The sequence below is a fragment of the Rhizoctonia solani genome, chromosome 5 (assembly GCF_016906535.1).
Source record: "Rhizoctonia solani chromosome 5, complete sequence".
Taxonomy (NCBI): domain Eukaryota; kingdom Fungi; phylum Basidiomycota; class Agaricomycetes; order Cantharellales; family Ceratobasidiaceae; genus Rhizoctonia; species Rhizoctonia solani.
The window spans coordinates 654,684-679,539 of NC_057374.1; the positions used below are offsets into that span (position 1 = coordinate 654,684).

The 24,856-nt window shown below is 47.4% G+C and overlaps 10 protein-coding genes across 10 annotated transcripts; 7 read left to right on the plus strand and 3 right to left on the minus strand.

The window, feature by feature from the left end:
- Positions 1 to 858: 858 nt before the first annotated feature.
- RhiXN_08998 (phenazine biosynthesis protein PhzF family protein) lies at positions 859 to 1,849 on the minus strand (the record flags this gene model as incomplete). Its single annotated transcript, XM_043328814.1, has 2 exons — positions 859 to 1,045; positions 1,098 to 1,849. The coding sequence occupies 2 exons, from the start codon at positions 1,847 to 1,849 to the stop codon at positions 859 to 861; spliced, it is 939 nt and encodes a 312-aa protein (XP_043180260.1).
- A 421-nt stretch (positions 1,850 to 2,270) lies between these two features.
- RhiXN_08999 (V-type H+-transporting ATPase subunit AC39) lies at positions 2,271 to 3,539 on the plus strand (the record flags this gene model as incomplete). Its single annotated transcript, XM_043328815.1, has 5 exons — positions 2,271 to 2,291; positions 2,341 to 2,440; positions 2,497 to 2,668; positions 2,718 to 2,896; positions 2,953 to 3,539. The coding sequence occupies 5 exons, from the start codon at positions 2,271 to 2,273 to the stop codon at positions 3,537 to 3,539; spliced, it is 1,059 nt and encodes a 352-aa protein (XP_043180261.1).
- A 168-nt stretch (positions 3,540 to 3,707) lies between these two features.
- Positions 3,708 to 4,938, minus strand: RhiXN_09000 (E3 SUMO-protein ligase nse2; the record flags this gene model as incomplete). The annotated part of the gene is made up of 6 exons (XM_043328816.1): positions 3,708 to 3,832; positions 3,885 to 3,961; positions 4,014 to 4,119; positions 4,170 to 4,224; positions 4,275 to 4,397; positions 4,624 to 4,938. 6 exons carry the CDS (start codon positions 4,936 to 4,938, stop codon positions 3,708 to 3,710), a joined length of 801 nt encoding a protein of 266 aa, XP_043180262.1.
- Positions 4,939 to 5,028: 90 nt separating this feature from the next.
- RhiXN_09001 (ribosomal protein S12/S23) lies at positions 5,029 to 5,667 on the plus strand (the record flags this gene model as incomplete). The annotated part of the gene is made up of 3 exons (XM_043328817.1): positions 5,029 to 5,474; positions 5,524 to 5,597; positions 5,648 to 5,667. 3 exons carry the CDS (start codon positions 5,029 to 5,031, stop codon positions 5,665 to 5,667), a joined length of 540 nt encoding a protein of 179 aa, XP_043180263.1.
- Positions 5,668 to 5,801: 134 nt separating this feature from the next.
- Positions 5,802 to 8,779, minus strand: RhiXN_09002 (complexed with Cdc5 protein cwf19; the record flags this gene model as incomplete). Its single annotated transcript, XM_043328818.1, has 9 exons — positions 5,802 to 5,964; positions 6,021 to 6,253; positions 6,304 to 6,459; positions 6,511 to 6,734; positions 6,790 to 7,051; positions 7,103 to 7,795; positions 7,849 to 8,010; positions 8,074 to 8,415; positions 8,468 to 8,779. 9 exons carry the CDS (start codon positions 8,777 to 8,779, stop codon positions 5,802 to 5,804), a joined length of 2,547 nt encoding a protein of 848 aa, XP_043180264.1.
- Positions 8,780 to 9,929: 1,150 nt separating this feature from the next.
- RhiXN_09003 (uncharacterized protein) lies at positions 9,930 to 12,583 on the plus strand (the record flags this gene model as incomplete). Its single annotated transcript, XM_043328819.1, has 8 exons — positions 9,930 to 9,984; positions 10,036 to 10,089; positions 10,143 to 10,225; positions 10,290 to 10,355; positions 10,406 to 10,759; positions 10,818 to 10,943; positions 10,998 to 11,258; positions 11,306 to 12,583. 8 exons carry the CDS (start codon positions 9,930 to 9,932, stop codon positions 12,581 to 12,583), a joined length of 2,277 nt encoding a protein of 758 aa, XP_043180265.1.
- A 1,232-nt stretch (positions 12,584 to 13,815) lies between these two features.
- On the plus strand, positions 13,816 to 15,782 carry RhiXN_09004 (FAD-binding domain protein; the record flags this gene model as incomplete). Its single annotated transcript, XM_043328820.1, has 10 exons — positions 13,816 to 14,052; positions 14,107 to 14,269; positions 14,328 to 14,369; positions 14,608 to 14,721; positions 14,776 to 14,894; positions 14,950 to 15,058; positions 15,122 to 15,139; positions 15,201 to 15,228; positions 15,290 to 15,428; positions 15,495 to 15,782. The coding sequence occupies 10 exons, from the start codon at positions 13,816 to 13,818 to the stop codon at positions 15,780 to 15,782; spliced, it is 1,257 nt and encodes a 418-aa protein (XP_043180266.1).
- A 1,877-nt stretch (positions 15,783 to 17,659) lies between these two features.
- Positions 17,660 to 18,498, plus strand: RhiXN_09005 (FAD-binding domain protein; the record flags this gene model as incomplete). Its single annotated transcript, XM_043328821.1, has 4 exons — positions 17,660 to 17,893; positions 17,947 to 18,084; positions 18,164 to 18,205; positions 18,328 to 18,498. 4 exons carry the CDS (start codon positions 17,660 to 17,662, stop codon positions 18,496 to 18,498), a joined length of 585 nt encoding a protein of 194 aa, XP_043180267.1.
- A 378-nt stretch (positions 18,499 to 18,876) lies between these two features.
- Positions 18,877 to 19,630, plus strand: RhiXN_09006 (FAD-binding domain protein; the record flags this gene model as incomplete). The annotated part of the gene is made up of 4 exons (XM_043328822.1): positions 18,877 to 18,898; positions 18,965 to 18,990; positions 19,039 to 19,266; positions 19,358 to 19,630. 4 exons carry the CDS (start codon positions 18,877 to 18,879, stop codon positions 19,628 to 19,630), a joined length of 549 nt encoding a protein of 182 aa, XP_043180268.1.
- A 338-nt stretch (positions 19,631 to 19,968) lies between these two features.
- Positions 19,969 to 24,735, plus strand: RhiXN_09007 (choline transport protein; the record flags this gene model as incomplete). The annotated part of the gene is made up of 23 exons (XM_043328823.1): positions 19,969 to 20,118; positions 20,171 to 20,297; positions 20,347 to 20,491; positions 20,539 to 20,874; positions 20,929 to 21,185; positions 21,242 to 21,475; positions 21,531 to 21,745; positions 21,806 to 21,833; positions 22,228 to 22,292; positions 22,347 to 22,846; positions 22,901 to 23,001; positions 23,075 to 23,111; positions 23,164 to 23,185; positions 23,242 to 23,301; positions 23,355 to 23,448; positions 23,504 to 23,600; positions 23,652 to 23,680; positions 23,727 to 23,863; positions 23,916 to 23,975; positions 24,031 to 24,057; positions 24,111 to 24,167; positions 24,224 to 24,258; positions 24,315 to 24,735. The coding sequence occupies 23 exons, from the start codon at positions 19,969 to 19,971 to the stop codon at positions 24,733 to 24,735; spliced, it is 3,234 nt and encodes a 1,077-aa protein (XP_043180269.1).
- Positions 24,736 to 24,856: the final 121 nt, after the last annotated feature.

Here is a 24,856-nt window from a genome sequence, read left to right on the forward strand (position 1 = left end):
AATTAGAAGCTTCGAAAAGAACCCGTGCGGTAAAGCACTTGGCCATTTCGTGGAGTCTAATGCACTTACCAGGCACCTAGCATACATGAGCTCCAGGAAAGCAAGCGGTTATTTAAAATGACGGGCCGAGGTATCCCGCTAATCTAGGAGCCCAATTGGGAAGAGTTATCTTGTCCCGGTCAACAGTGGAGTAAAAGTAGCAATATGGTACACTCAACACACGTTCATCTTCTCCAGGCTGATTTTATCGTAACCTGAGCTCCGAGTCCGGTGGCGGGAAGTGATTTGAGTGACTTGAGTGACTCTGGGAAAGCCACCTGAGTGGCCAGTGCTACTGTGGTGTACAATCAATACAAGTACTCATTAGAAGCTATACCCCACTGCTCGATCTGCGACTATGAGGTGCCCAAGCTTACTGTGATATTTAGCTTTGCAAATACTACTGGTCTCTGGCTAGAAAGCTAGTAAAGAACCAACCAAACCCCCAACTCGGCCTGCAGGCTGGATGACATCCGGGCCATGCCATACACTTACCACTAATGGGTTTCGAGTTTAGTTCTCACCCAACATGGAGAAGCGCCAAGCACACACTGGTTCGAAATTAGGATAGTCTTGTTTAAATTACAGAGAGTCCCCTTTCGAATGTAATGCCCCAGAAAGAACGGAGTTAAAGGCTATTGCGTCGAGGTTTCGAGACCAGCTAGAGAAGTTCGCGACTCATTTATAATACAAAGCCTAATTATCTCAATGATTTTCCTATATGCCACAGCTGTATGCGTGGTGGTAAGCTCAAAATTTCATTCAAATACAGTATCTTCAAGATTTTTCAGCTGTACCCCTGGTTACCCCCTAGTTATTTCAGAGAACAACTTTTCCCTGGATGCACACTCGTGTATCACCCGCAATCCAAACGTCTCCATCTTTTGCGAATGCATTATCTGCAGAGACATAAATCCGACCTTCTCTTCCCAAGCAGGTGCCTTGGCTGGCAACGTAACTTCTAGGGGCTAACCCAGTCGAGATTAGCCATTTTCCAACTCCAGCACTAGCACCCTGGGTCAACTTGTGCCGCATATAACTGGGTTCAATGAACTCACTTTAAGCTACCAGTGACGGGGTCCTCAATGGTGGCAATTTCCTTAGGAGCGAACGCGCGTAACTCAAAGTGAGGTGATCCATCATCGTTAACATCAGTATCAGGAGGGACGTCTTGACCTCTGAGGACTCCTTTCACTCGGCTTTGTGACTTTTCGTATGCACCGACAATGCCCCAGTTGGTATTCTTGGCCTTGCTCATATTATCCGTTTTAATCGCAAGAACTGCATCGGCTGAGTCGAGTAGTAGGCCCGCCCATCCCGGGCCATTGTCAATCCACTGGCTCGCTAGGACCTGGTTTGTGTCAATGCTCATGGCATCACACATGCGCTTGAGGTCTTCTGCAGAAACATCCCCCTCGCGCAGAAACTCCGGTGCAGCAAAGCTCAGTCGGCCTGTCGACGAATCTCGTTTGATGGTGACCAGGCCGATCCCACATTCTTGAACAATCTGATCAGATTTTTTCGGTTCTCCTCCATTTTCAAGCCAGGCTTTGCAGCTGCCAAGGGTTGGGTGGCCTGCAAACGGAAGCTCGCGAGTGGGAGTAAAAATTCGTAGCTTGTAATCCGCCTGGGGATCAGTTGCAGGTTGAACAAAAGTAGTCTCAGATAGATTTGTCCAAGAAGCAAAGTTCTTCATTGTTTCGTCAGAGAGCCCATCACTGTCTAGCACAACTGCGACTGGGTTTCCAGATAGCGGCCTGGAGGACGGGAAGACATCGATTTGCATAAACGGTCTGGAGCGGGGTGCCATGGCTAACTATATTTATAAGCAGAGGAGTGATTCAGGTTATTCAGGTCTACTCAAACGGGATGGGCGGGCTGTTGTGGGTAAACATCGGGTGTCCTGGTCACTTTCTAGCTTATAAGCTGGGGATCCAGTCTGAGTCATGCGGCATGAGCTCCATCAATCGCTGACTCTAGACAAACACGTGATTCTTATGAGCCAACCGCATGTTTATCATCTATATACGATCTCTCATTTATATTGCGTTTGTCTATTGTTGGGTGCATGATGTTCATTCTCGCTCTACAAATGGCGTAGAACAGTCAGTCAAAACAAGCGTAATCCCCAACGCGATTGATCACGGAAGCATAGCCACGCTTTGAACCCTTGATTCACGTGACGCCGGGTCATACTTACTGGCCGTGTACAGACTACCACCGCAGTCCTAATGGAGGCCTTGTTCTTTAACGTAAGTACATTCTATGTTGAGAATAATCACCTTGCTAACTTAACTCAAGGTCTCTGGAGGGTTCCTTGAAGGGGTGTTGCGAGGATACAAGGCAGGACTGCTCACTCAAAGTCACTACGCCAACCTGACGCAATGTGAATCGCTAGAGGGTACGTTGAAGTAGTGCCATTTGGGAAGAAATAAACGCTTATTCAAGGTTATATAGACTTCAGGATGCAGCTTGCTGCCACAGACTATGGAAACTTCCTCGCCAACGAGCCACTTCCTATCTCGACCTCGACTATCGCAGAAAAGGCCACCCAGGTCTTGGTGGATCAATTCAATTACCTACGAAATAACGCTGTTGAACCCCTGAGCAAGTTCTTGGAGTATATGACGTACGTGCACCGCGTACTAAAGAACTATTGAGCTGATGTTATGACGCAGTTACGCCTATATGATCGACAATGTCGTGTTGCTAATTACTGGAACTTTACACGAGAGAAACACGAACGAACTGTTGCAAAGATGTCATCCCCTCGGTGTATTTGATACCATGCCTGCTTTGTGCGTCGCAACGACTGTGGAGGAGTTGTACCAGACCGTGCTAGTCGAAACACCACTTGGTGAGTATAAATCCTGTGATGTGGTGCATTTTCAGCGTACTTACCCCACACTACAGCCCCTTACTTCCGGGACTGTCTCTCTGCCTCAGATCTAGACGACCTGAACATTGAAATTATCCGCAACACCCTCTATAAAGCCTACTTAGAAGACTTCCACGCCTTTACTCAAACCATTGGTGGCCCCACAGCCGAAGTGATGGACCGGATCCTCAGCTTTGAAGCTGACCGTCGCACAATCAATATTACTATCAACTCGTTCGGTACCGATTTGTCCAAGGAACAGCGCGCCAAGTTATTCCCGACGATTGGCAGACTGTTCCCAGCCGGAAACAACCAGCTTGCCAAAGCGGACGAGGTTGAAGCTGTGAAAGCGGTGTGTGATTACGTTCCCCAGTACCGATCGTTCTTCGAACCGGGTACGGGTGGACGGGCGGATGATGATGGCGCAGCTTCGTTGGAGGATAGGTTCTTCGCGACCGAAGTGCACCTGAACAAGTTATCGTTTTTACAGCAATTCCAATACGGCGTGTTTTACAGCTATATCAAGCTAAAGGAGCAAGAGATCCGGAGCATAACGTGGATTGCCGAGTGTATTGCCCAGGACGCGCGTGATAGAATCCAGGACTTTATTCCTACCTTCTAGTTGTTGTACAGTACTGTTGGTTGCGCAATGAATTATGACCAGATGTTTCTATCGGATGCACCGCATCATATTATATTTCTAACGTGAATGTGGTGAAATTAAGTTTCATGGCTGTACTTAATAAATCATATGAAGAAGATAAATACGAAAGGACTGGAACCCCAGCTGCTAATCATCAATTTCATCTGCTGATGCGGTCTCTTCGCGTGCGGCACGTCTCTTTGCTGCCCTAGCCTTCTTTTGGAGAACTTTGTCTTCTTTTAAGACCGCCGACGAAATCTGCGCATTGCAGCCTGAAACGACGCGTCAGAAACCGACTGGGTGGCTGAAGCAACTGGGTCTTACCTTGAGCAGGACATCTATTATTAGTCCTCACGTATGTCCGGATAGCATCTGCGGAGAAAGAATGACCGCAGACGGTCCTTTAGAGAAGATTAGTACACTATAATTCTGGAAACATCAACTCGAACTTACGATGTGAGAGGATCGTCGTAGATTTGAAGTGTTAGAGGGCACTTGTAATCCTGAGTAACTCCGCCCACTTCCATTTCGTCGTCCGACTCCTCTGGGTCACCCTCCTCTATTCGTAACATGAGAGACGTCACGATTGTTATTGTTTTCGGTGCTTACCTCGCGGTAGTATTGAATTGACCGTAGGTGCAGACTCTTCGGGTCGGTACGTTTCCTGTAAGATAAATGAGAACAAGTTTGAAAAAAAAAGATATAATGACAAACCCAAACATCAGATATGAAACCCTTTAATAACTGTGACTTGCCGTACTTTTGACGAGAGGTTTGAGACCGATATGTTTCAATCCGTTTCTCAAACCCCGCGTCAAGAATGGAAGCTGGATCGACCTGAAGGACAGGGTTCATTAAACACGGCCATAATGAAGAATGGTGGGTAACTTGCGATTTTACGCCCAGCTGTAACTGGCTTCCTTATGTCGCTGGTGATGGTATCGAGGTGCAATTCACTGGCATGTTGATTGTCCAATAGAGTCAATAAAGAGTTCTTAAGGCGGATCATTTCCTACGCAAATCTCATGAAGTATATTTACCCGAAAATACAACCAGTGCGTACCTCGTTTTCAAACGGATGATCATCTCCTGGCAGCGCATCCGCCAACATAGTCGCCGTTTCCAACAAATCTTCAATCGCAGTACTATATAGAGCATTGAATACGCTTATTTCCGAGGAAATAACCCCAAGCTTTGTCTCTTGCTGTTCATCCAGTGGCTGGTCTGGGTAGTTTGCGATGGTGGCCAGTACTCGTTCCAGTTTGGCAGCTTCATCGTCTTCATTGGCTCGTTGTGAGCCAGCCATGGATACATCATCTTCGGCCTGAGCACGCTGAGAGCCTCGTAATCCCTTTTCGACTTTAACGCGACGTGACATGGTGGCGATTCCCAATAAACGAGCGTCTCGGCGCTTAGCTAGAACTACCAAATCGAGCAGTGTCGGCGCTTGCTGGTCTCCTGATCGACGATGGCTGCATCTCTGGTCGCTCGACTGGGCTCACTTTCACTGCGCTCGACACCCTCTCTAGCCATACGAAATGGATATCAATCTCTTGCAATGAGACCATGCCCTTTGCTGATTGCCTCGAGGGAGTTACTGTACCCCAGGCAATTTCACACCACCTCACCCACACTGGCAACTCTTAACCAGGTCATGCGTGGAGCTCGCAAATCAACCAAACCTCGTACAAAATCACCAGCCCTGAATAACTGTCCTCAACGGAAAGGAGTGTGTGTTGCTGTTGGAGTGATGAAGCCCAAGAAACCCAACTCAGCTAAACGCAAGTTTGCCCGTGTTAAATTGACCAACGGAAAGACCACTCTTGCGTACATCCAGGGCGAAGGACACAATCTACAGGAACACAGTGTTGTCCTACTGCGTGGCGGACGAACACAGGATTTGCCCGGTGTTAGGTGAGAACAAATCACATGTGCTGTTCATACTGTCTTACGCCTGAGGAAGGTATAAAATTGTCCGAGGTGCGCTGGACTTTGGTGGAGTACCTAACAGACGGGTCTCGCGTAGTAAATACGGAAGTAAGTGGTTTGCGTTCGGTTTCATGATGCATCTGATGTTTGCGCCTCAGCCAAAAAGCCAAAGTCATAATGGGCACTCGGAACTTTGTGTTACCCCAAGTCGATCCGGTTCAAATAAAATTATATTTTTTCATCTCGTGGGATGAAGAACCAGTAGTATTATGTGAGATACAGGAGTACTCGGAGTATATGTCCATTCGGCAATTATGACGTCTGAGCAAGCATTTTGGTCCAATCATACTTGTCAAACTTTTTCTTGAATAATTCCACTCGCCGATCGTTCATTCTAAAATCCTCTTTTCGAGGTCTTCTCCATCGACGAGGTTCGACGTCCAGAATGTTACCAATGATCTCTGCGGCAAACCATCTGTACAACCCGAGTTATCAATCACTACCACGAGTTCTAAGACAGGCTTGTCTCACCTAGGGAACTGCCCCCCTCCTTTGTCCCCTTCATCCACATCTCCATCCGGGTCATCAGCCATATCTCGGCCTTCAATCACATGTCCATAGCCCTGTTCACCCTTGTAATCCCACTGCACCATGAAATACGGAAGGTTCGGAACCATCGAGCGGCGGAATCCGCCTGGACGTTTTGAGAAATCAATCAATTTCTTGTGTTGGGACCACTCAGACTCGGACATGAGAATAGATTCCTGTAAAAATGGTTAGGCGTGCGTGAGCCAAGATATGAATCGGCACGAACTCGGAAGTAAGCAGGTAGTTCAGTAAAATGTTCCCTTGGTACTGGTACGCATTCAATTACTGTATGGCGTTGTTGTCGTAAAGACATCACGGTCTCATAAAACACAACCCCCTTATCTTCTTCTGCAAAAGTCCGCATGAGACACTTCATGAAGTTCTGTTATCCTAGTTAGAAAAACTCGATGACAAATGATCGGTCAAAACGGACCTTGACTTCGTCCCAAACGTCCTCATCCCCTTCAAGCATGCTGAGCATATGCTGCAGTGGTACAATCTGACAGTGACCGGGTACCAATTCCTCGTTCGGCGTGACGGCAAGGTATGCCCGAGTGCCCATGGCAATCACCCCCGCACGCGGGGGTGCCATCTCGTCCTTGTCATTTCCAGGACAATATACGCAAGATGCAAGCACCTTTTGGGTACGAGCATAGTCTAAAAGAGGAAAATCTAAATGGGAGCCAGCTCATAGCACAGAGACTCTGCTGACCTTGAATAGCGAACTGTCTCTTCATGGCGTCGCTCTTCATCTTACGTCTCGCTAGACGCTCGGCATTATCGTCGACATATTCTAGGTCGTCTTCATACTTGCCATCGCGAGCGATCGCACCGGCAAGAGCTGAATCTAAATTCTTTTGGTCAGCCGCGCCTCCTCCGAGACGTTCTTCCCGAAGCAAGTCAGCCAAGGTTTGAGTATCGTCGTCCGCGTTGATGCGAAGTAACTCTCCTGTCTTGGGATCACGCGTCTCGAACTAAATCTTCGTCAACGCCGCGTCCTGGGGTACGAAAACATAAAGGCTTACCTTGTCTTGCTTTTTCCGCCTGTTACCAGGCAAAACTGGCGGTCCCTGGTCTCCCTTCCCGGTCCCAATATCGTATAATCTCCCTTGTCCATCCATGGTGGGAACTGCCTCAACCCTCGTCTCTTCTTCATCGTCATCGCTACCATCACCGGCACCGTTCGCCACGCGCACGGCCTCGTCATACTCCGCCTGCAGCCGTTCAGCATCTTCCCCTCCCATAAGCTTCGCCCGCAAAACCTTGGCCTGTAGTTTGTTCAATTCGGAAGGCGATAGTCCGCGCTTCTTCTTGCTCTGAGCGGGTGGCAAATTGGGCGCAAGTACAGTTGGGATAGGGGTGCTTGGTCCAGCGGACTGCAATCCCGACTTGACTTCTCCAAGCGTAGGCTTTGGGGCCCCTTTCAGTGCATCCACGCGACCTTTGAAGCCTTGCGTCGCATTGGCACCAGTTCCCGGACCTGCTCCTGGAGTAGTTGGGGCGCTTTCTCCAGGTTTGCGGAACGAATTCCGCGAAGACGAACGGGAGAGGTCAGCTGGTGGGGTGTTGAACATGTATCTTTCGCCGCCACCTCCCCCACGCTGAGAAAGACCAGATCGCTGGGATTGGGATTGGGATGCCCCACGTTCATCCAGCCATTTTCTCTCTTCTAGAGCTGCCTCCCAGTGTTCCCATGAGTCCCATCGGTCACGAACAACCTGTGCCAAGAAAGTCACAGTCCGTCGATTGATAGGCATTACATTACACTTACATCCTCTATGGCTCTCCCATCGTCTTCTACCTCCTGGTATGTTCGTTTGAGTTTGAGCATACGCCATTGTGAACCTGGAGCGCCTGGTGTGGGTGGGCCTTTGCTGGTGGCACTCTCGGGCTCGGGTTCTCCTCGATTAATTTCCCTAGCAGATATTTTCGGCTGAAAAACATGGATGTAAGAGACAAACGCAAAGGGGAAGAAAAAAATCCTCCCTCAACCTACTTTTTCGTTTGGATCTTTCGGAGGGGGCTTTTTCCTATGTTCCGTGCCAAGCGAGCTGAAAAAGTCGACTCCTCCGCCCAACGTTCGCATATTTCTGACTTCTTCGCCAAAACCGTCTGTCATTTCATCCGCCGTCTGAATGGTAGCCCTGTCAGGAGGGCGAGAGGGTGTGCCGATGGGAACAGTGGGTGTACTGGGGTCCAGTAACATCCATTCATCACGTTGGAGTTTTGTTTGGGTTGTTTGGGCATTGGACGGAGGCTCTTTGGCTCCGTCGGGAACTCTCGAGGCATTGGAAGTAAGCTCTAAGCTATCAGCGGTCGGTATACCAGATACAGACGCCTTCACAAAACATCAAAAACTAAGACTAGACTCCAACAAACGGTGGACTTACCGCACTTCCCTCACCGTCAATGTTCTTTTCTACCCACATGTCCTCTCCACTGTCATCGTCAACCACGCTAATGCCTTGCTCCTTGGACTTGGACTTGTGTTTTCTGTGTTTATCCTTCTTATGCTCTCGGTCACGGTCCTTTTTGTGGTCCCGGTCTTTGTCTTTGCGGTGTTCCCTGTCTTTGTCTTTTCGATGCTCCCTCTCATCATCGCGTTTGTGCTCCTTGTCTTTTCGCCGCTTCTTAGACTTATGATCGTCGTCGGAATCCGCCCGGTATCTGGACTTGTGTTTCTCGGTCGTAGTAGAGTCCATTGTGGATAGAGTGATGATGTCAGCGGGGTTGGAAGCTAACGCCTCCGGGTCGATCGGTAAGCCAAGCGCTTAAATCCGAACCAGAAGCCTCCCCCTTCTAACGTATCGAATGTAAGCTGATAAAACCGAAACACGAAGATATCCTCAAATGACATGTACGTGCGCATTGGACGTCGATATATACAGGATGCCAACTCCTTCTGTTACTAACAAAAGTATCAATGAGTATTTGGCGCCACTCGCCCTTAATAACCCTATAGTGGGCTTGCTCGACCTACTTTATTTTGGTACTCAAGCTATCAATCAATCAGATATGATTCTCCAATAAATTCAAACCTTTTCGAGATGGATACAGAAATTAATCTTGCTCTTGGGCTCGGGACTACAAGACGGTAACACTGAAATATTTCCGGTTGCCACTGTGTTCGAGACTAAAGGGAAGAACTCATTTGCACTGAATGCTGGGGACTCATTGATGATGTGGAACTCTAGTAGGCTAAGTCTCTTTATCTGTAAGTTCAAAATCTACTAACACACGATATGTGCTTGGGTACGAAATATATTGATACCAAAGGTTATCCGCACAAATGTTATCAATAACATGACAACTATGTCTTCTTACCTCTATCTCAATAGCTTAAGGTACTTTTGAAACTTGCCCAAGTCCAGTCGGATCTAGATCTTCTGTTATTGGAGGCTTGCATTTCGTCATCTAATTTGCCTTTTAAGGATACTTATAACACCAAAACTCTACGACTTGGACCATCCCAAAACCCTTGTCTTAGGCAATAGGGGATCATCAAAGATATATAAGGCTGTGACGGTGGCAACTGTGACTTTTCAACTCCCCCCCTCCCTCCTTGTGGCTGCTCTCCTAATTCACAAGATGTTGACCTCCCTCGTCGGTCACTTGGTATCACTAACCGTCCTGTTTACTGTTTTACTTGCTTTCTTCAAGACTATCTTCGATTTTACTACTGAAGGGCCTTGGCTGAGCGGGTAAGCGTGGTTCAAGTACAAATGACAGCATTCTAAGTCATTCTCTATCAGCATCGCTTCAGCAGTTTTGCTATCTTTTTGGGAACTTATCGTTTTTCCATTGCTCACAGTTATAACGCTTCCTTTCCTCTTTGCTTTTATTATCATCATCATGATCGCTGCTATCCCTTTCGTTGCGCTGGTCCTGACGTCGGTTGCCACTAGCGGTATGTGGTAGACCAGTTTCGGAATCATCCCACTAATCTCGCATCCTCCAGTCAGCCCCTCCCACTTCCACTGGATTCTTGAGTTGGCTATTGGCATGGTCTCATGTAAGCTCACCTTGCTTCCCTTCCTGAGACTTTGAATCAATCCCCACACCCAGCCATCAACCGAAAGGTAGCATGCTTTGCAGCATCAACCGCGCCGGTTAGTAAAATCATTCATAATCCGAATAAAATTCCTTTGGTAAGTGGTTCGATTTCAAGTTTTAAGCATACACTCACTCTATCAATACATTAATATTGAACAGCCTGATCATAAGCTTGCAAGCGAGCCTACGCTCATCAATCATGAGCACCCAATTTCCTCAATGAAGGTATTTTCATAAGTTCTGCCACTTCTCCATAAGACTCATGTCAACTCCAGATGGAAACAACTCATATTATTTCCAAGCGGCGACGGCCTATCAATTACTCCCGTTCCCAGTGTTCTATTCCCCTTGATCGTTTGGATGATACATATGCGAGGTTGAATGCGCATATCGTAAGGTTCCGCACCAATAACTTTCGGTTCAAGCCTTCAAAAGAACATACAAATATTGCACGAGTGTTTACGCCTACCACCCTGATCAACACTGCAGTTGCACCAAATTGCCAGAACCAGGTGGTCGACATTGTAACTTCCTCCCCAGAATTGATAGATTCGCCTGTTATCCAAAAGAATATACCGACTCTTGAACCAAACATCGAATTCGGTGACTTCGAGGGGGTTAATCGACAAGTATGTCTTACAATTTCGTTTTGGTGGAAGTTGTTTATGATCGATGACCCATATTTAGGAGCACGATCAAGACAATGCCCTTAATAAAGTGCTGCCTGAAGCCCCTGAGACCCCTCCGGTTGTATCTGATACTGAACGCGCTTCACATCATAGCGATCACCAACCCACTGATATCCTCGAAACAGTATGTAGTTCAGATTCTGCTTTGAGTTCTTCCTGGTAATGTTTTCTTTCATAGTCAACCTCCGTTAATCAAGATGCTATTGTACCTTTATCTTCGGCAATAACCTATCCTCAATCTATCGCTGAAGCCAAAATTCAAGTCGATTTCACTCCCACTTTTACGGCACCACCTACAGAACAAAAGACTCCCGAACCGGCTGGAGATATCACGAATGAATCATTTACCGACCCATCTGGGCCGAGAAACACTGATAGTTGTGTCACAGGGATTAAAACATCATTTGATGCACCGACATCCGTTATCTCAGAGAACCAGGTATTTATTATGTGTCCCATATAAAATTATGACTGATAAGCTCAAAGCAACAGCTGGATGCTCGCGTGTTCACCTCATATCTAACTGCAGAGGCCACCGAACCTAACAGCATATTTACACAAACAATTCCTTCATCAGCCAAGACGGAGTCGCACATAATCCCGAATGACCGGGCATATTTCAACAGTCCACCCTTGGACCGGGGCCCTCCAAGCCCCTCAGTCTCAGATGACATTCTTCAAGGGATGACAGAAGTTGTCTCTGTGCCCAAGCTCCAGGAACCCCAGGCCGGAATGGAACCGTTTGTCGATGATTTTGTCGAAGCGCCGTCTGTATTGGACATAAGTGCCCCCATGTATGTTGACGAGCTGACCCAATTAGGGTTTACGTATGACCCTCTTGGGACCAATCATCTGGACTCTACGCTTGTTCCGGGCCCTACGGGTGATTGTTTGAGTACGGTATATATGGATCATGACCCATCGAGCTCATCCGACGCGGACTTTTTGGAATTGGCCGCTGCCACACTGGCTGCGGAAGGAATGGATTGGGATCTTACACTTACAACTCCGAGCGCCTCCGGGTCTGCTAGCAGCGAAGATATGTTAGCTCAGCCGCCAACCGATATGGAACTTCTCGAATTGGATACCTTATTGAATATAGCCGGACTGTCTCACTATACCACCATACCGCAAACGCTCGATACCATTTCGCAAGAAATCAATACGAGCAGCGAAGATACTTTAATGACAGTTCCCACCGATGAAGAATTTCTTGCATTAGCGGGCGCAGCGCTCTCTGAGGAAGTCATCAGAACAGGGATATCTGATTTCGACTTTACTGACATTGACATGAACCCCGCCAATATCAACACACCGTTCTTGGATGCCTCGCAGCTGCAGTTGCTAGACCAAGCTGCCTTGTCTATTATTGATGATCTCTCCAACGGGATACTCGATCTACCGGGAACGTCCGACTCTAACGAACCGACCTACTTGGAGTTCAATGACTCTGCCTCTGGATCATATATTGACCCCGACGAGCTGGTCAGGATGTGGAGCGACTTTTGTAGAGCTCATTATTCAGGCGATAGACCTACTCCCAACGTTGTAGGCTATATTGAAGAAGACATTGCACAAGGGCCTATAACGGTTGGAGTAACAGACACTGCTTGCTCGTCTACGCATACATTAGTGAACGAGGCGTGCCCGCCTGCCACAGCCACGTCCGTCTCGACGTTGCAAACCAGAAAAATTAAGGGGCTACCCTTGAGGAGAAGGGCAATCGAAAATAATGCCCGATCGTTGGCATCTCAAACCGATTGAGAGAACAAAAATCTGAGCAATGATTTTTTTTTAAATTCGTTTTCTCGTGCTTTATATATTTATTTCGTTATTATTGATTTGTTTACTCCACTATCTTCGTTTGGCTTTGTCTTTTATCGTTATCGCTATATCATATATTGCTTTGTTGTCTGGATAAATAATTAGAGAATTAAATCATAGCGGTGGTCGGGAGGTATTGGTTTATAAACCGGGATGTAAAGGGAATCTCGCTTCTGAGAATAGCTCATGCAGGCGTCCCCAAACAGGGTGGCTACTACCATGATACCGAGTGTAAACTAGCTGATGGTCAGACGCGTTAGCCGAGGTTCCCGAGACGTGAGTACGAGTCACAGACTGGATGGCCGTCTGCGCTCGGTATGGCGGCGAAATCAAGGGCGAATTGGAAGAAGAAGGCACTGAGCACGTTGCCCAACTCGTCTGTCGGCCGGGCATGGTCGATCTCGTAGCCACTTGGTAAAGCGTCAGCCACGTAATCCCGTAAGTACCGTCTCCCTTCGCGCCGCTCCGCAGCACCAATTTATATACTAAAGTACAGAACGTTCATAGCCAGCCTGTTCGATATTAATAAGCTCCTGTTAATTGATTAGCATCCCTCCTGTTGAATAGTTCATGAGATTCTGTTGCGCGTCATTGCTAATCCTGCAACCATATTGTCTCGCTCGCACTTACATTACGGGTTTGAGAAGAAATTACATATCAAACTAGATCCCCAAATTTTCCAATGCTGGGTGAACCCCGCATGCCTCTTCCCAGTCAATGGACCGATATGAACGCCACGTGCGTACGCGTGACACGTAAATGGTGCAATTTATTCGGCACGTACTTTCTGGGGCGGGGGCCATTGGCAATTTGTCATTCTGGTAGCTGACCAGATTATCTTACTAATTTTCACGAGTTTTGTTTCGTAATCCCGCTCACGTACTTTATGATGGGCAAGGAACACCCCCTTAGAGTATACGTCACTGAGTGGCGGGTTCAGCCCGATTCATTCACAACCGGCTGCATTATGTACACGCAGGCTTTCCGAGAATGGAATGCGTGCCCGGCCCAAAGCCCGTCTGATCACACAAGTACGACACGATGGATCCGCAGCACGGGTACTGAAGAAAGAACCCCGATCACTTGTGAATGCGTATAAGTGCCTGGAAGTGACCAACTGTGGCCCATCCCGTCAACCAAACTCACCTACCATCAATTACACATCACTTGCAATGCCCAGCATCGATCAATCTGCCCTTGAACGACTTCGTGGAGTACTCTCTTCGAATGCATTGGTTAATTTACCCGGTGACCCTGAATACACTAACAAGCGTTGGGCACGCAATGCCGAAAAAACCGCAGCTATTGTCGCTTACCCTGCTACTGCTCAAGATGTCGCACAAATTATCACATTTGCGCAGGGCAAATCCCCCTATGAGACTCAATCAAAACTTGACTTGGCTGTCAAGGTGAGCAAAGATGCGGATTTACCATCGAAAAGCACAACTCAGCCCGTTTCTTAGGGGGGTGGACACGCGCCATCCGGTGCTTCGAGCTCGGAGGGCGGCTTAGTTATTGATCTCAACCCGAAGATGAACAACGTCCGTGTAGACCCAGAAGCCAAGCTTGCATATGTTCAAGGAGGGGCGCTTTGGGCCGATGTAGACAACGCAACTTTCCCCCACGGTTGGCCTTATCACACACTCTACTAAGGCGCCCACTAAAAATGATATCGTGCACACAGGTTTGGCATCTGTTTCTGGAGTCGTCAGCCACACCGGGGTTGGTACGTCGCTGGAATTCTGATAGCCTGGCTTGTGGTAGCTGATACAATGCCACTTCGAATCATATAGGAGGGTAAGCTACACTCCGATCATTTCATGAGTGGCATTTTATACCTAAATAACGCAGACTTATACTTGGAGGCGGATTTGGGTGGCTCTGCAGTCAATACGGCCTGGTCATCGACAATCTAGTTCAAGTGACAATCGTAACATCTTTAGGGAAGATACTTACAGCTTCAGACTCTGAAAATCCAGACTTGTTTTGGGCAGTCAGGGGAGGAGGGGGAAATTTTGGTGTGGTCACCGAGTTTGTTTTGAAGTTGCACGAACAACGGGCCGAATTGTGGGGAGGAAGTAAGTACATGTCATATATGGTGCTGCACGGGTTCCGTGCTTACTAGCTTTTAGTTTTGATGTACCCACCAACCATGCTTGAGAAGTTGATTCCAGAAATCAACTCGTGGCTTTCAGAGCGAACTCCAACTGAGAACGCTCACCTATTATTTACTCGTGCGCCTACTGGGCAGGTCAGTTTTTCTCTGCATTATGACTGTGTTCTGAAGATATGTTGGTTATTATCAGCCCGTCGTTGGGATTCAGTTGGTGTATAATGGCGACGCAGAAGCCGGGGCCAAGAAATTTGAACGATTCATTAACCTGGGACCAATCGTAACCAACCTACAGTCAATTCGTAAGCCACTATTGATCATGAGGAGCAGCATCAATACAACGTCTAACCCTATGATCTCAATAGCATACCTGGAGCTCAACCGTATGCAGGCGAGTCTTTACATGAGCTTTCTGTTAATGCTCTATATTAATTCCTCCTCTAGGACCCGTTCGCACAACATGGTTCTTACCGTATGTTCCAAGGAAACGTTGTACCGAGCATTCCTACGGGATTGCCTCTGGAACTAATTAGTGGCCTGTTCAACTTATGGTTGGGGCTCATAACCGAACACCCAGCTGCATCACCCTCGGTCTTTGTGCTCGAACTATACCACCCTGGAGTATATAGCTCCGTACCTAAGGATGCCACCGCATATGCTCATCGTACTCCGGTAGGTGTCACCGTACCTCCGCCTCATATTTGTATGATTGACTATATACGAATTCATTGTTTGAAGACATATAATATTGGATATCTTATGGAATGGACTGATCCCGCTTGGACCGATCAGTCCATTCCAACGGTACTTGCGTTGGACAAAGAGTTTGTCAAATTACGCAACACTCATTTCTCCCCTGAGCTCGTCGGAGAAGGAAGTTATCTCAATTATCAAGATGCAGAGAGCCAGAAAGGTGGCTCGTCTCGTCGCTTTGGGTCGCACTTCCCTCGCCTGGTCGAGATCAAACACCAATATGATCCGGAGAACCTGTTTGGAAAATGGTTTGCTTTGCCCACTAAGGCTTGATACGGAATAGGGATCAAATCAATAGTGCAGTGGGGGCTACAACCGCATGTACAGTTGAAGTTTAATTTCACAACTCCAATAGTTGCACTAGTACACAGACCGCACCCAGTTTCAATAAGTAAAGGACATGAATGGCGCTTGTTCTTAACCAATGGTTTACTAAGAACGGCACGGTATGTGTGCGGATACGGCCTAGAGCAGGACAAGGAATTTATTCAGAAGCGGTCCTTGGGTGAACACCTTCGTTTAAAGGGGATCAAGCGCCGGTATTACACCCGTTTTATCTTCTGTGACTGGTTTGTTGCATACTTAACCTATGCCTTGATCGCTATCATATATGCTGTGCGAGTTCTGGACGCGGTACAAGTGAGTTCGTGGCCGCCCGCGGGCTTTGGCCGGGCCACCCAAGGCCGCGACCGTCCGGACCGAAGGCTTGTAGTGGTGGAGAACCGCACGGTCTGGATATGATATGAATGGATATATAGTAAGATGAATAATAAAATAAATACATATAAAAAGTTCAATATGAAATGGAGTTTTAGGGATGGATGGTAGGTCCTGCAAACACGAGGACAGGCTGAATCCTCGCGCTCAATGCGCCATTCCGAGGCTGTAGTATGGGATGGTGTCTGAAAGATTCACGTGACCGTTACCTCTGCTCTCGGGTCAAGTACTATCACTAGTCAGCTGATTACGGACTTTTGGTATACCCACAATTAATCAGTAACAAGTGATCCACGCATGTAGAAACTTTGTAGATACATTTTCAGCCCTTCCTCGATTGTATAGTATTTATGTCTTATTTTTAACTATCCATGATAACCAGCCACAGCCTTGCCGATGGCTGTTGCCCAAATTAAGTTGATTACCGACCCTGAGATCAGCTTTCTCATCATTAGTCACAAAGCACAGCCACAGACCTCCAAATCTAGTTCGCTGCTCGGTCTCATGGGTACATTCCGCTTGCAAGCTATTCTGAACGCTGTGGTACATTATTGGGCTCCATAAGCCTCGCTATTCAAGTTTCATGGACCTGGACCGTCAAAGTGCGTGTTTCTAAAAGTAGAATGATGGTTAGAGTGTTATTTTTAAGTCCAAAGTCCTGCAGCTGTGGTGATAAACCGCGCCGCCCAGTTTCGGAATCCCTCACAGCAATCTCCGCCCGTTTGGCGCCAGTGTACAGGCTCTCAAACCGTCGATCTTGTGCTAGTGCCGGGTTCGAAACTAAGTGAGCATCGATCCGTTCAACGAGCTCTTGATTTATCCCTTCCAACAACAACCGCAGTACATACGCCAAATCCTGGAGCGTTGCTTTTGGCTTTTGCATGCTGTTCACGTTGAGCTCTTTCCTTGGCTGTTCGGGCAGGGGGGACCATGGTTGTAGCGATGACGTTGATAAAATGCACAATAAATGAAAAACAATTGGTTGCCTTTTGGAGCCTGAAAATGTCCCAATTAGAAAGTATATGCACATTTTCCGTGAGACCCTGAGGTTGTTTGGCTCCTCAAACGTTTGTCGTGCATTCAACCAACATTTCGGAAGAACCAGTCAGTGTTCCCAAAACCGGAGCACTCCAGAGCGCTCCCGGGTTTTGGGCCCCGTAGAGGTTAGGTTGGGCTCCACATTTTTGCTATCGAACCCTTGATATCTGTTGAATTGGGTGTGGCTGTATGCACACAGCGTGCTGATAACATAAAATTATGATGTGATCCAAAATTGGAGCCTCAACCAACAAGGTTTTCTCGGTCATGTACGAACTTGGACACGGCCCATCGTATCTGATGCTGCTGGGTGAGGCCATATTGTATATAAGAGGCCTGAAATCTCGAAAACAATAAGCCCCAGCGCTCCTATCATCGCACACAACTTGGCCCACATGTCTATTATTGATTTTTCTGCTCTCTCCCTCCTGCGACAGACACTCTCTCCAGGAGTCATTCACCTGCCGGACGACCCAAAATACTCTACCAAACGTTGGGCGCTAAATGCAGAACGACAAGCTGCGGTGGTGGCATGCCCGGCCACCCCCGAAGACGTTGTTCAAATACTTTTATTTGCTCAAGGTAAAGAGCCATACGCTGCTCAAAAACGACTGCATGTCGCGGTCAAGGTAATAAGCCCACGAGCCATCCTCAGTTGTGCCTACTGAATACCTGCCTCAAGGGCGGAGGTCATACACCATCTGGCGCGTCAAGCTCAGATGGGGGCCTCGTAATCGACCTTCAGCCCAACATGAGTGCTGTGCGAGTGGAACCTACTGAGAAACTCGCATATGTGGGCGGAGGAGCACTATGGCGAGACGTGGACGCTGCAACGGCTCCCCACGGCAAGTGTATTCACATCTATTTTGTTCAGCCCTGATCAATAATAATCTTTCAAGGACTGGCGTCTGTTGCGGGAACTGTCAGTCATACTGGAGTTGGTGCGTTGTAGATTCTAACGGGTGATTACACGTGACTAATACCTGTGGTGTGTAGGTGGGTGAGATATATAATTAACCGATTCAATAGATAGCCCCGTTTCTCATTGATTTTGTCCCTTTAGACTGACTCTTGGAGGAGGATTGGCTGGCTAGCCGGGCGTCACGGCCTTGTCATTGACAATCTAGTCCAGGCAACAGTCGTAACGTCATCGGGAAGTATCCTCACCGCATCCGAGTCGGAAAACTCGGACCTGTTCTGGGCAATACGTGGCGGAGGAGGAATTTTGGCGTAGTCACTGAGTTCGTCCTAAGACTGCATCCTCAACACCCGAGGTTTTACCAGCAGTGAGTACCTAGGACCCGAACCATAGCCTCTGGCTCTGACATGTAACATGTTTTGAAGTGCTTACATTTCTTCCAACATCCCTCGATAAAGTAATTTCTGAAATCAATGCTTGGTTCTCAGACCGCACCCCATCCGAAGTTATTTATATAGTATTCGCCAGCCCACCTGATTCACAGGTGAGTGTTTCCAGATGAAGTGCTAAATATTTAACTAATAGTAACGAAACACATTTATTACAGCCTGTAGTCATGCTCCAGCTCGTATATACGGAGATCCAGAAATAGGCCGGCAAAAATTTGAGCGGTTCAAGAAACTGGGCCCAGTAATGGATCAAACGACAGTCATTCGTAAGCTGATCTTTGGCTACCCTCATTCTTTAAGGGGCTAACATGACACCAAATCTATTATCATAGCATATATCCAGCTTAATCACCTCAATGTATGTTGCGTCTCGTTTAGTAAGACACAAACTGATTTTTCGATCTAGGACCGCTTCTCTAGCCATGGAATGTATCGAATGCTTCATGGAAGCTTTGTTCCCGAGGTTCCTGAAGGGCTGCCCATTACTCTTGTCAATAATTTATTTAACTCTTGGGCCAAGTTTATTAAGGACAACCCTGCGGCTTCGTTCTCCGTCGTTGCCCTCGAGCTTCATCATCACGGGAAAATTAGCTCGGTTCCGGCTGACGCAACAGCATATATTCATCGCCACCCAGTAAGTTCATCATTATCCTAGTGCCCAACCGTTCTAACCATGAGTACCAGTCTCACGCTATCATGTCCCTTATAACATGGATGGACCCAAGTTTAATGAGCATGCAACCCAAGCCACGCTCGAACTTAACCAGGCTATTAACAAGTCCCGTGAAGAACACTTTCCCTCTGAATCACTTATTCGGGGAGGTTACATTAACTATATGGATGAAGATTGTCGCACCTATAATAAAGAATTCACGCATGGTCGATTTGGGGCAAACTATCCTCGCTTAATGGAGCTAAAGAGCAAGTATGATCCTGCGCGTGTTTTCGGCAGGTGGTTGATTGCACCACAAGTCACATCAGGGGAGAATAACTGGTGAACTGCTGGTGGAATGAGTAAGCCATTTGAAATAATGGCTGCCCAGATGTCAATATGGTTGTGTTGAAATAAATATACACCCGAGTGGCGTTGTTGCTTGTTTGGAAAGTCCTCACATGATGAATTTCGATTATGCTCGGCAATTAACCAGATTCCAAGTTCAAACTCTGTCTTGCCAATTTGAATCACTGTTCTAAATTTGTGCTCCATGTCCAAGCGAGACCTTCGACTGCGACTATCTCTCGGCCACTTGATCCAAGGAGCCTGTCTCGCTTAGCCTAAGTATATATAAGACCCTCGTTTGTGCAAGCTTCGGAACACCTCTGTACACACCCCAGGATGAAGCCCAATGAAAAGGTAGCTGCGACCGAGTCGGTTGTGCCAGTTCCTTCTCCCAGTATATCGGGTGGTGTTGGGGACGAAACTCATGGAATGGAAAGGCAGTTTTCCTTCTTCAGCATTATCGGACTTGCCTTTGCCATCCTGAATGTAAGTTGAAGTCTTACTGAATAGAGTGGCGTCTGACGTCATTGTGTTCCAGTCCTGGACTGCTATGGCTGCGTCGCTCAACATCGTGCTACCGTCAGGTGGACCTGTGGCTATGCTGTGGGGGCTTGTCGTCAGCGCGATCGGCGCACTGTGTCTTAGTGCGAGCTTGGCCGAGATATGTGTGTGGTGTATGATCAGTATTGGTCTTATACTAAAGAGAAACCATAGGCCATATTTATCCTACCTCAGGGGGGCCTTACCACTGGAGCGCGATGCTAGCTCCCCCAGATTGGGCACCTCTTATCTCTTGGATATGTGGTTGGTTCGCCGTAACGGGATGGTGGGCACTTGTTGCTACAGCTGGCAGTTTGGCGTGAGTAACGAAGCCTACTGCATTTCATTTACTAAATTTATGAATAGAGGCTCACTTATTACTGGGATTATTGCACTCCTACACCCGGCATATGAGCTCGAACGCTGGCACGTTTTCTTGATATTCGAGGTCTGGATGATAGGTGCCTTCTTGATCAATACATTTGGCGTACGACTACTTCCTGTGATCAATAGAGCCGCCCTTACCTGGTCGCTGGTCGGTGTCACCGTTATTAGCATCACTTGCTTGGCCTGTTCGAGTCCCAACTATGAGAGCGCCCAGTTCGTCTTCAGGACATATATCAATGAGACGGGCTGGAACAACGGAGTGGCCTGGTTATTGGGGCTGCTCCAAAGTGCTTTCGGTCTAACGGGCTTCGACGCGTGAGTTCGTGTTCAGGCACTGAGAGAGAACCTCTAATGGCATTTACCATATAGAGTAAGCCACATTGTTGAAGAAATGCCCTCCCCTCATATCCATGCACCTCGTGCTATGATACTCGCAGTCTTGATTGGAGCCACCAGCAGCTTCGCGTTTTTAATTGTGTTGCTCTTCTGCCTAAAGGACGTAGATGCAGTGATCGCTTCGCCTGCCGGAGCGCTCCTGGAGATCATTTATCAGGCTACGAACAATCGGGCAGGATCCGTATGTTTGCTAATGTTTCCGGTAGTAAGCATGGCGTTTGCTGGGCAAGGTATCTGATTTTCCCACGAAAGCTCCCTGTTTCACTGACTTGTTCGTCCCACACAGGCATCATGACGGGAGCTTCAAGAATGACCCATGCGTTTGCTCGAGACAATGGGCTCCCATTCTCTAGAATTTTTGCGCGCATTAATTCTCGGTTCCGGGTACCGCTTGCATCAATCGTTCTTACAACCACATTATGCGTTATATTTGGTTGTATTTACCTTGGATCCAGCTCTGCACTCAACGCCATCCTTAGTTCGAGCGTGGTAGCACTCAATGTATCCTATAGCATTCCCGGTAAGTTTGACTCCTCGAATCACCCAACTTGTCCTTGTGACGAACGTGATCTCAGTGGCATTATTACTTATTCGGGGCCGCCATCTTTTGAACCCACCTGACCTACCGGAGCCTCCAACATTCTCACTGGGCCGCATAGGAGGGCCTGTAGCAAACATTATTGGGCTTGCTTTTGCTGTGCTCACCACTGTGTTCTTCCTGTTCCCACCGGAATTACCGGTAACCCCCGCCAACATGAATTATACTATTGTTGTCTTCGGAATCATCGCGGTACGTTAACTTAGGAATCATCCATGCTTTGACTCGGTGAATTGATATTTTGTACGTTAGATTGTCTCGGCAACAACGTGGCTCACTAGTGGGCGACGTCACTTCAAAGGGCCTCTCGACATGGATGATTGCTGAGGATGGCCTACGATGCCCGTCGGCCAGGTATAGCAGGTAAACTTCAGCCAGAAAGGCCTCTATGAGCCGTAACGAACGTGCGTGGAGCTTGTGGGAGGAAAAGTATGTCTGCTTTTGTGCACTGCATTGTACTACTGTAGCCGTAATATGGATTGCTTCCTTCATCAAATGGTCTAAAACGATGCGTTCATTCCGCCACTTTAAGCGCTAATATATCACGTGACTCCCAAATGACGGCACTCTTCCTGATTGGTATTGGTCGGGACGGAGGCATATAAATAGAGGATGGGAACAAGCTAACCTCGTATTGCACTATTTTTTTTACTCATGCCCCCCTCTCTAAATAGAAGATCTCCCCCTGCATCCCCTACTAAATCTTCGAGTCCTGCTCCAGGATCTTCCCAACGTGTTAGTTATCTTACCACTAATAGAAGCTCAGTACTAACGGCAAATGGATACTCACTAGACTCCACGGGGTGCTCCTGCTATTCTAACGGATGTTAATGCCGTGCCATCTGGTAGTATTGCTCATGACTATGCACATATGCCTGGCTATTATCCTTCTTCGGTCGACACCTACCCGATCGCACAGGATAGCATGGATGATGTCGGCGGCATTGGTGCGCTTACCATGGAAGACAATTTTAGCACTTTGACGAACAGCATTCCCCGGGTGGATGAGTCACCCAAAGCAAGCTTTCACACTTACGGCACTGATTCATTTGTTTCCACCGATTCTGCCCCTCCGCCTCGGACCCGTCGAGCCTCTGAGATTGCTGCCAGTAGACAAATGAGCGCCCCAAAGGCACTCGAGCATGGTAGTATGCACCGTGGACCTAGGACCCCGAAACGCATTATTGTATGCTGTGATGGAACCTGGCAGGATGGCATCCTACGAAGCCAGACTTGGATGTACTCGAATGTCTTGAAACTTGCGAGGTGTATTAACCATGAGGATATGCGGTAGTATGTATTTCTCAGGCGTACCAATCTGTACAGCGTATTTATCATTTTGTACAGTGATCCACCAATACCTCAAATCGTCTTTTATCAGGCCGGGATAGGAAGCGAGCAGAATATTTACTCACGATACGTTGATGGGACTACTGGCGCATCCTTGGGTACGTACATTCTTATACAGTTCGTTCTTTCTCTCGCCATTGGTCACTGATAATCAATACCGATACACTACAGCGGAAAAGGTTCAAGAGGCTTACGCTTTCATCGCACAGTAAGTCACCAATTTAGCAGCTATGGTTCTAGGCTAATTTCCGTCAAAACAGCAATTACTCTCCAGGAGATGAGGTGGGATTTGGTTATATTTGGATAAGTCTCTATGAATATTTACTCGCATGGTTCAGGTTTTCCTATTCGGGTTTTCGCGAGGCGCATATACTGCCAGGATGGTGGCTGGATTTATCGTAAGAGCCTTTGCCTACCACGGTATATTTTTTCAACTTATATGATCACGCAGGGCTCGATTGGAATATTGGACCGGACCGCAATGGATTCATTCGCCGATATTTTCATTGCCATGCAGAAGAAATGCAAAGCAAAAGACGAAGCAGGTAAGTCTTAACGCTCAAAGCCTTCTAGGTCAACTGAAACTCTGGCTACCAATAGAGAACAGACGATGCGATGACGCTTTGGCACCTTATAAGGAAATTTGTGAGGATGGACGAAGACGAGCCGATTTTAATCATGATAAATTCACAATCAAGTATGTGCTCTTTCTTATCAAGCCAAACCTACCTATTTAACCAAATTTTAGATGCGTTGGCGTTTGGGATACGGTTGGGAGTATGTCATAATCAGCTAAATGTGTTGAGACTAAGTCCCTTTTTAGGTATGGGTCTCCCTACTATCATCACTCGAGGTTCGCCAAAGATGCATCAATTATTTGATTTTCCCGACAATCTACTTGGTCCCCATGTGGAGAGAGCCTTACATGCGATGTCTCTAAATGAGGACAGGGAGGATTTTGTGAGCCTGGCCCACGTTCCCTTATACAATTATAATTGATGTCCTTCCCTAGCAAATCACGAAGTTCTATCAAACTAAAAAAGGTAAAGAGCGTGGCCAGGTTTTACAACAGGTATGGAGATTTAGACGACGGTCTAGTTGTATCCGTCTAATCTTTTATTCCGTAGGTGTGGTTTGCCGGACAGCATTCTGATGTGAGACTATATGCCACATTCATGTGTTCGATCGACTAATTCCCTCATGATAGGTTGGCGGAGGGTGGCAAGATCATGATCTATCTGACATCGCACTTATGTGGATGATCGTAAGTAATCATATATGCGGGTCATGAGATTAAGTAATTACTAACTTTATTCATAGGCTAACATCGAAGACATTGTATCAATCGACTTCAAGTACGCCAAAGCACTTCCTCGCCCGTAGCAGCATGGGGAGAACAACCGCCACATAGTTCTCAGAGTGGAATATATAAACTAGGAGGTACAATAGAGAGGCAACCATCGACGGACCCAGCAACTCGCGAACGGATGCACGAGTCTGTCAAGTGTCAAGAACTTCGTACCCCTGCTGCCAATCAGTGGATTGAGGAGCATCCAGAACGCTTTGTCAATCTGCTACCACTCGAGCTCGAAATTCGTGAAAATTGGGGGTACCGACCGGGACATACCCCTAAGCGAATTGATACACTTCAGGCACGAAAGGAATTGAAGAACGAACAGAGTGCAGCTAAATCATTGGTCGCGATGGCCCAGAAAGTATTGAGGAGCGCAACTCAAAACGAAGTAATCAAAGACGAAGGAGGGCGCTCAGTGTACGAGGACTCATGGGTTGGAAGGATACTAGACGAGATCATGAATAAGAAAGACAACTAAGCGCCACGAACCTATTTTGAAGCATGCACTATTGATTGACCCACCTGTACTTGTACTGTACGCAACCAATACTTTATATTTGAAGAATACCGGTTAAGTGGATGTTTACAAGTGGCTGGGA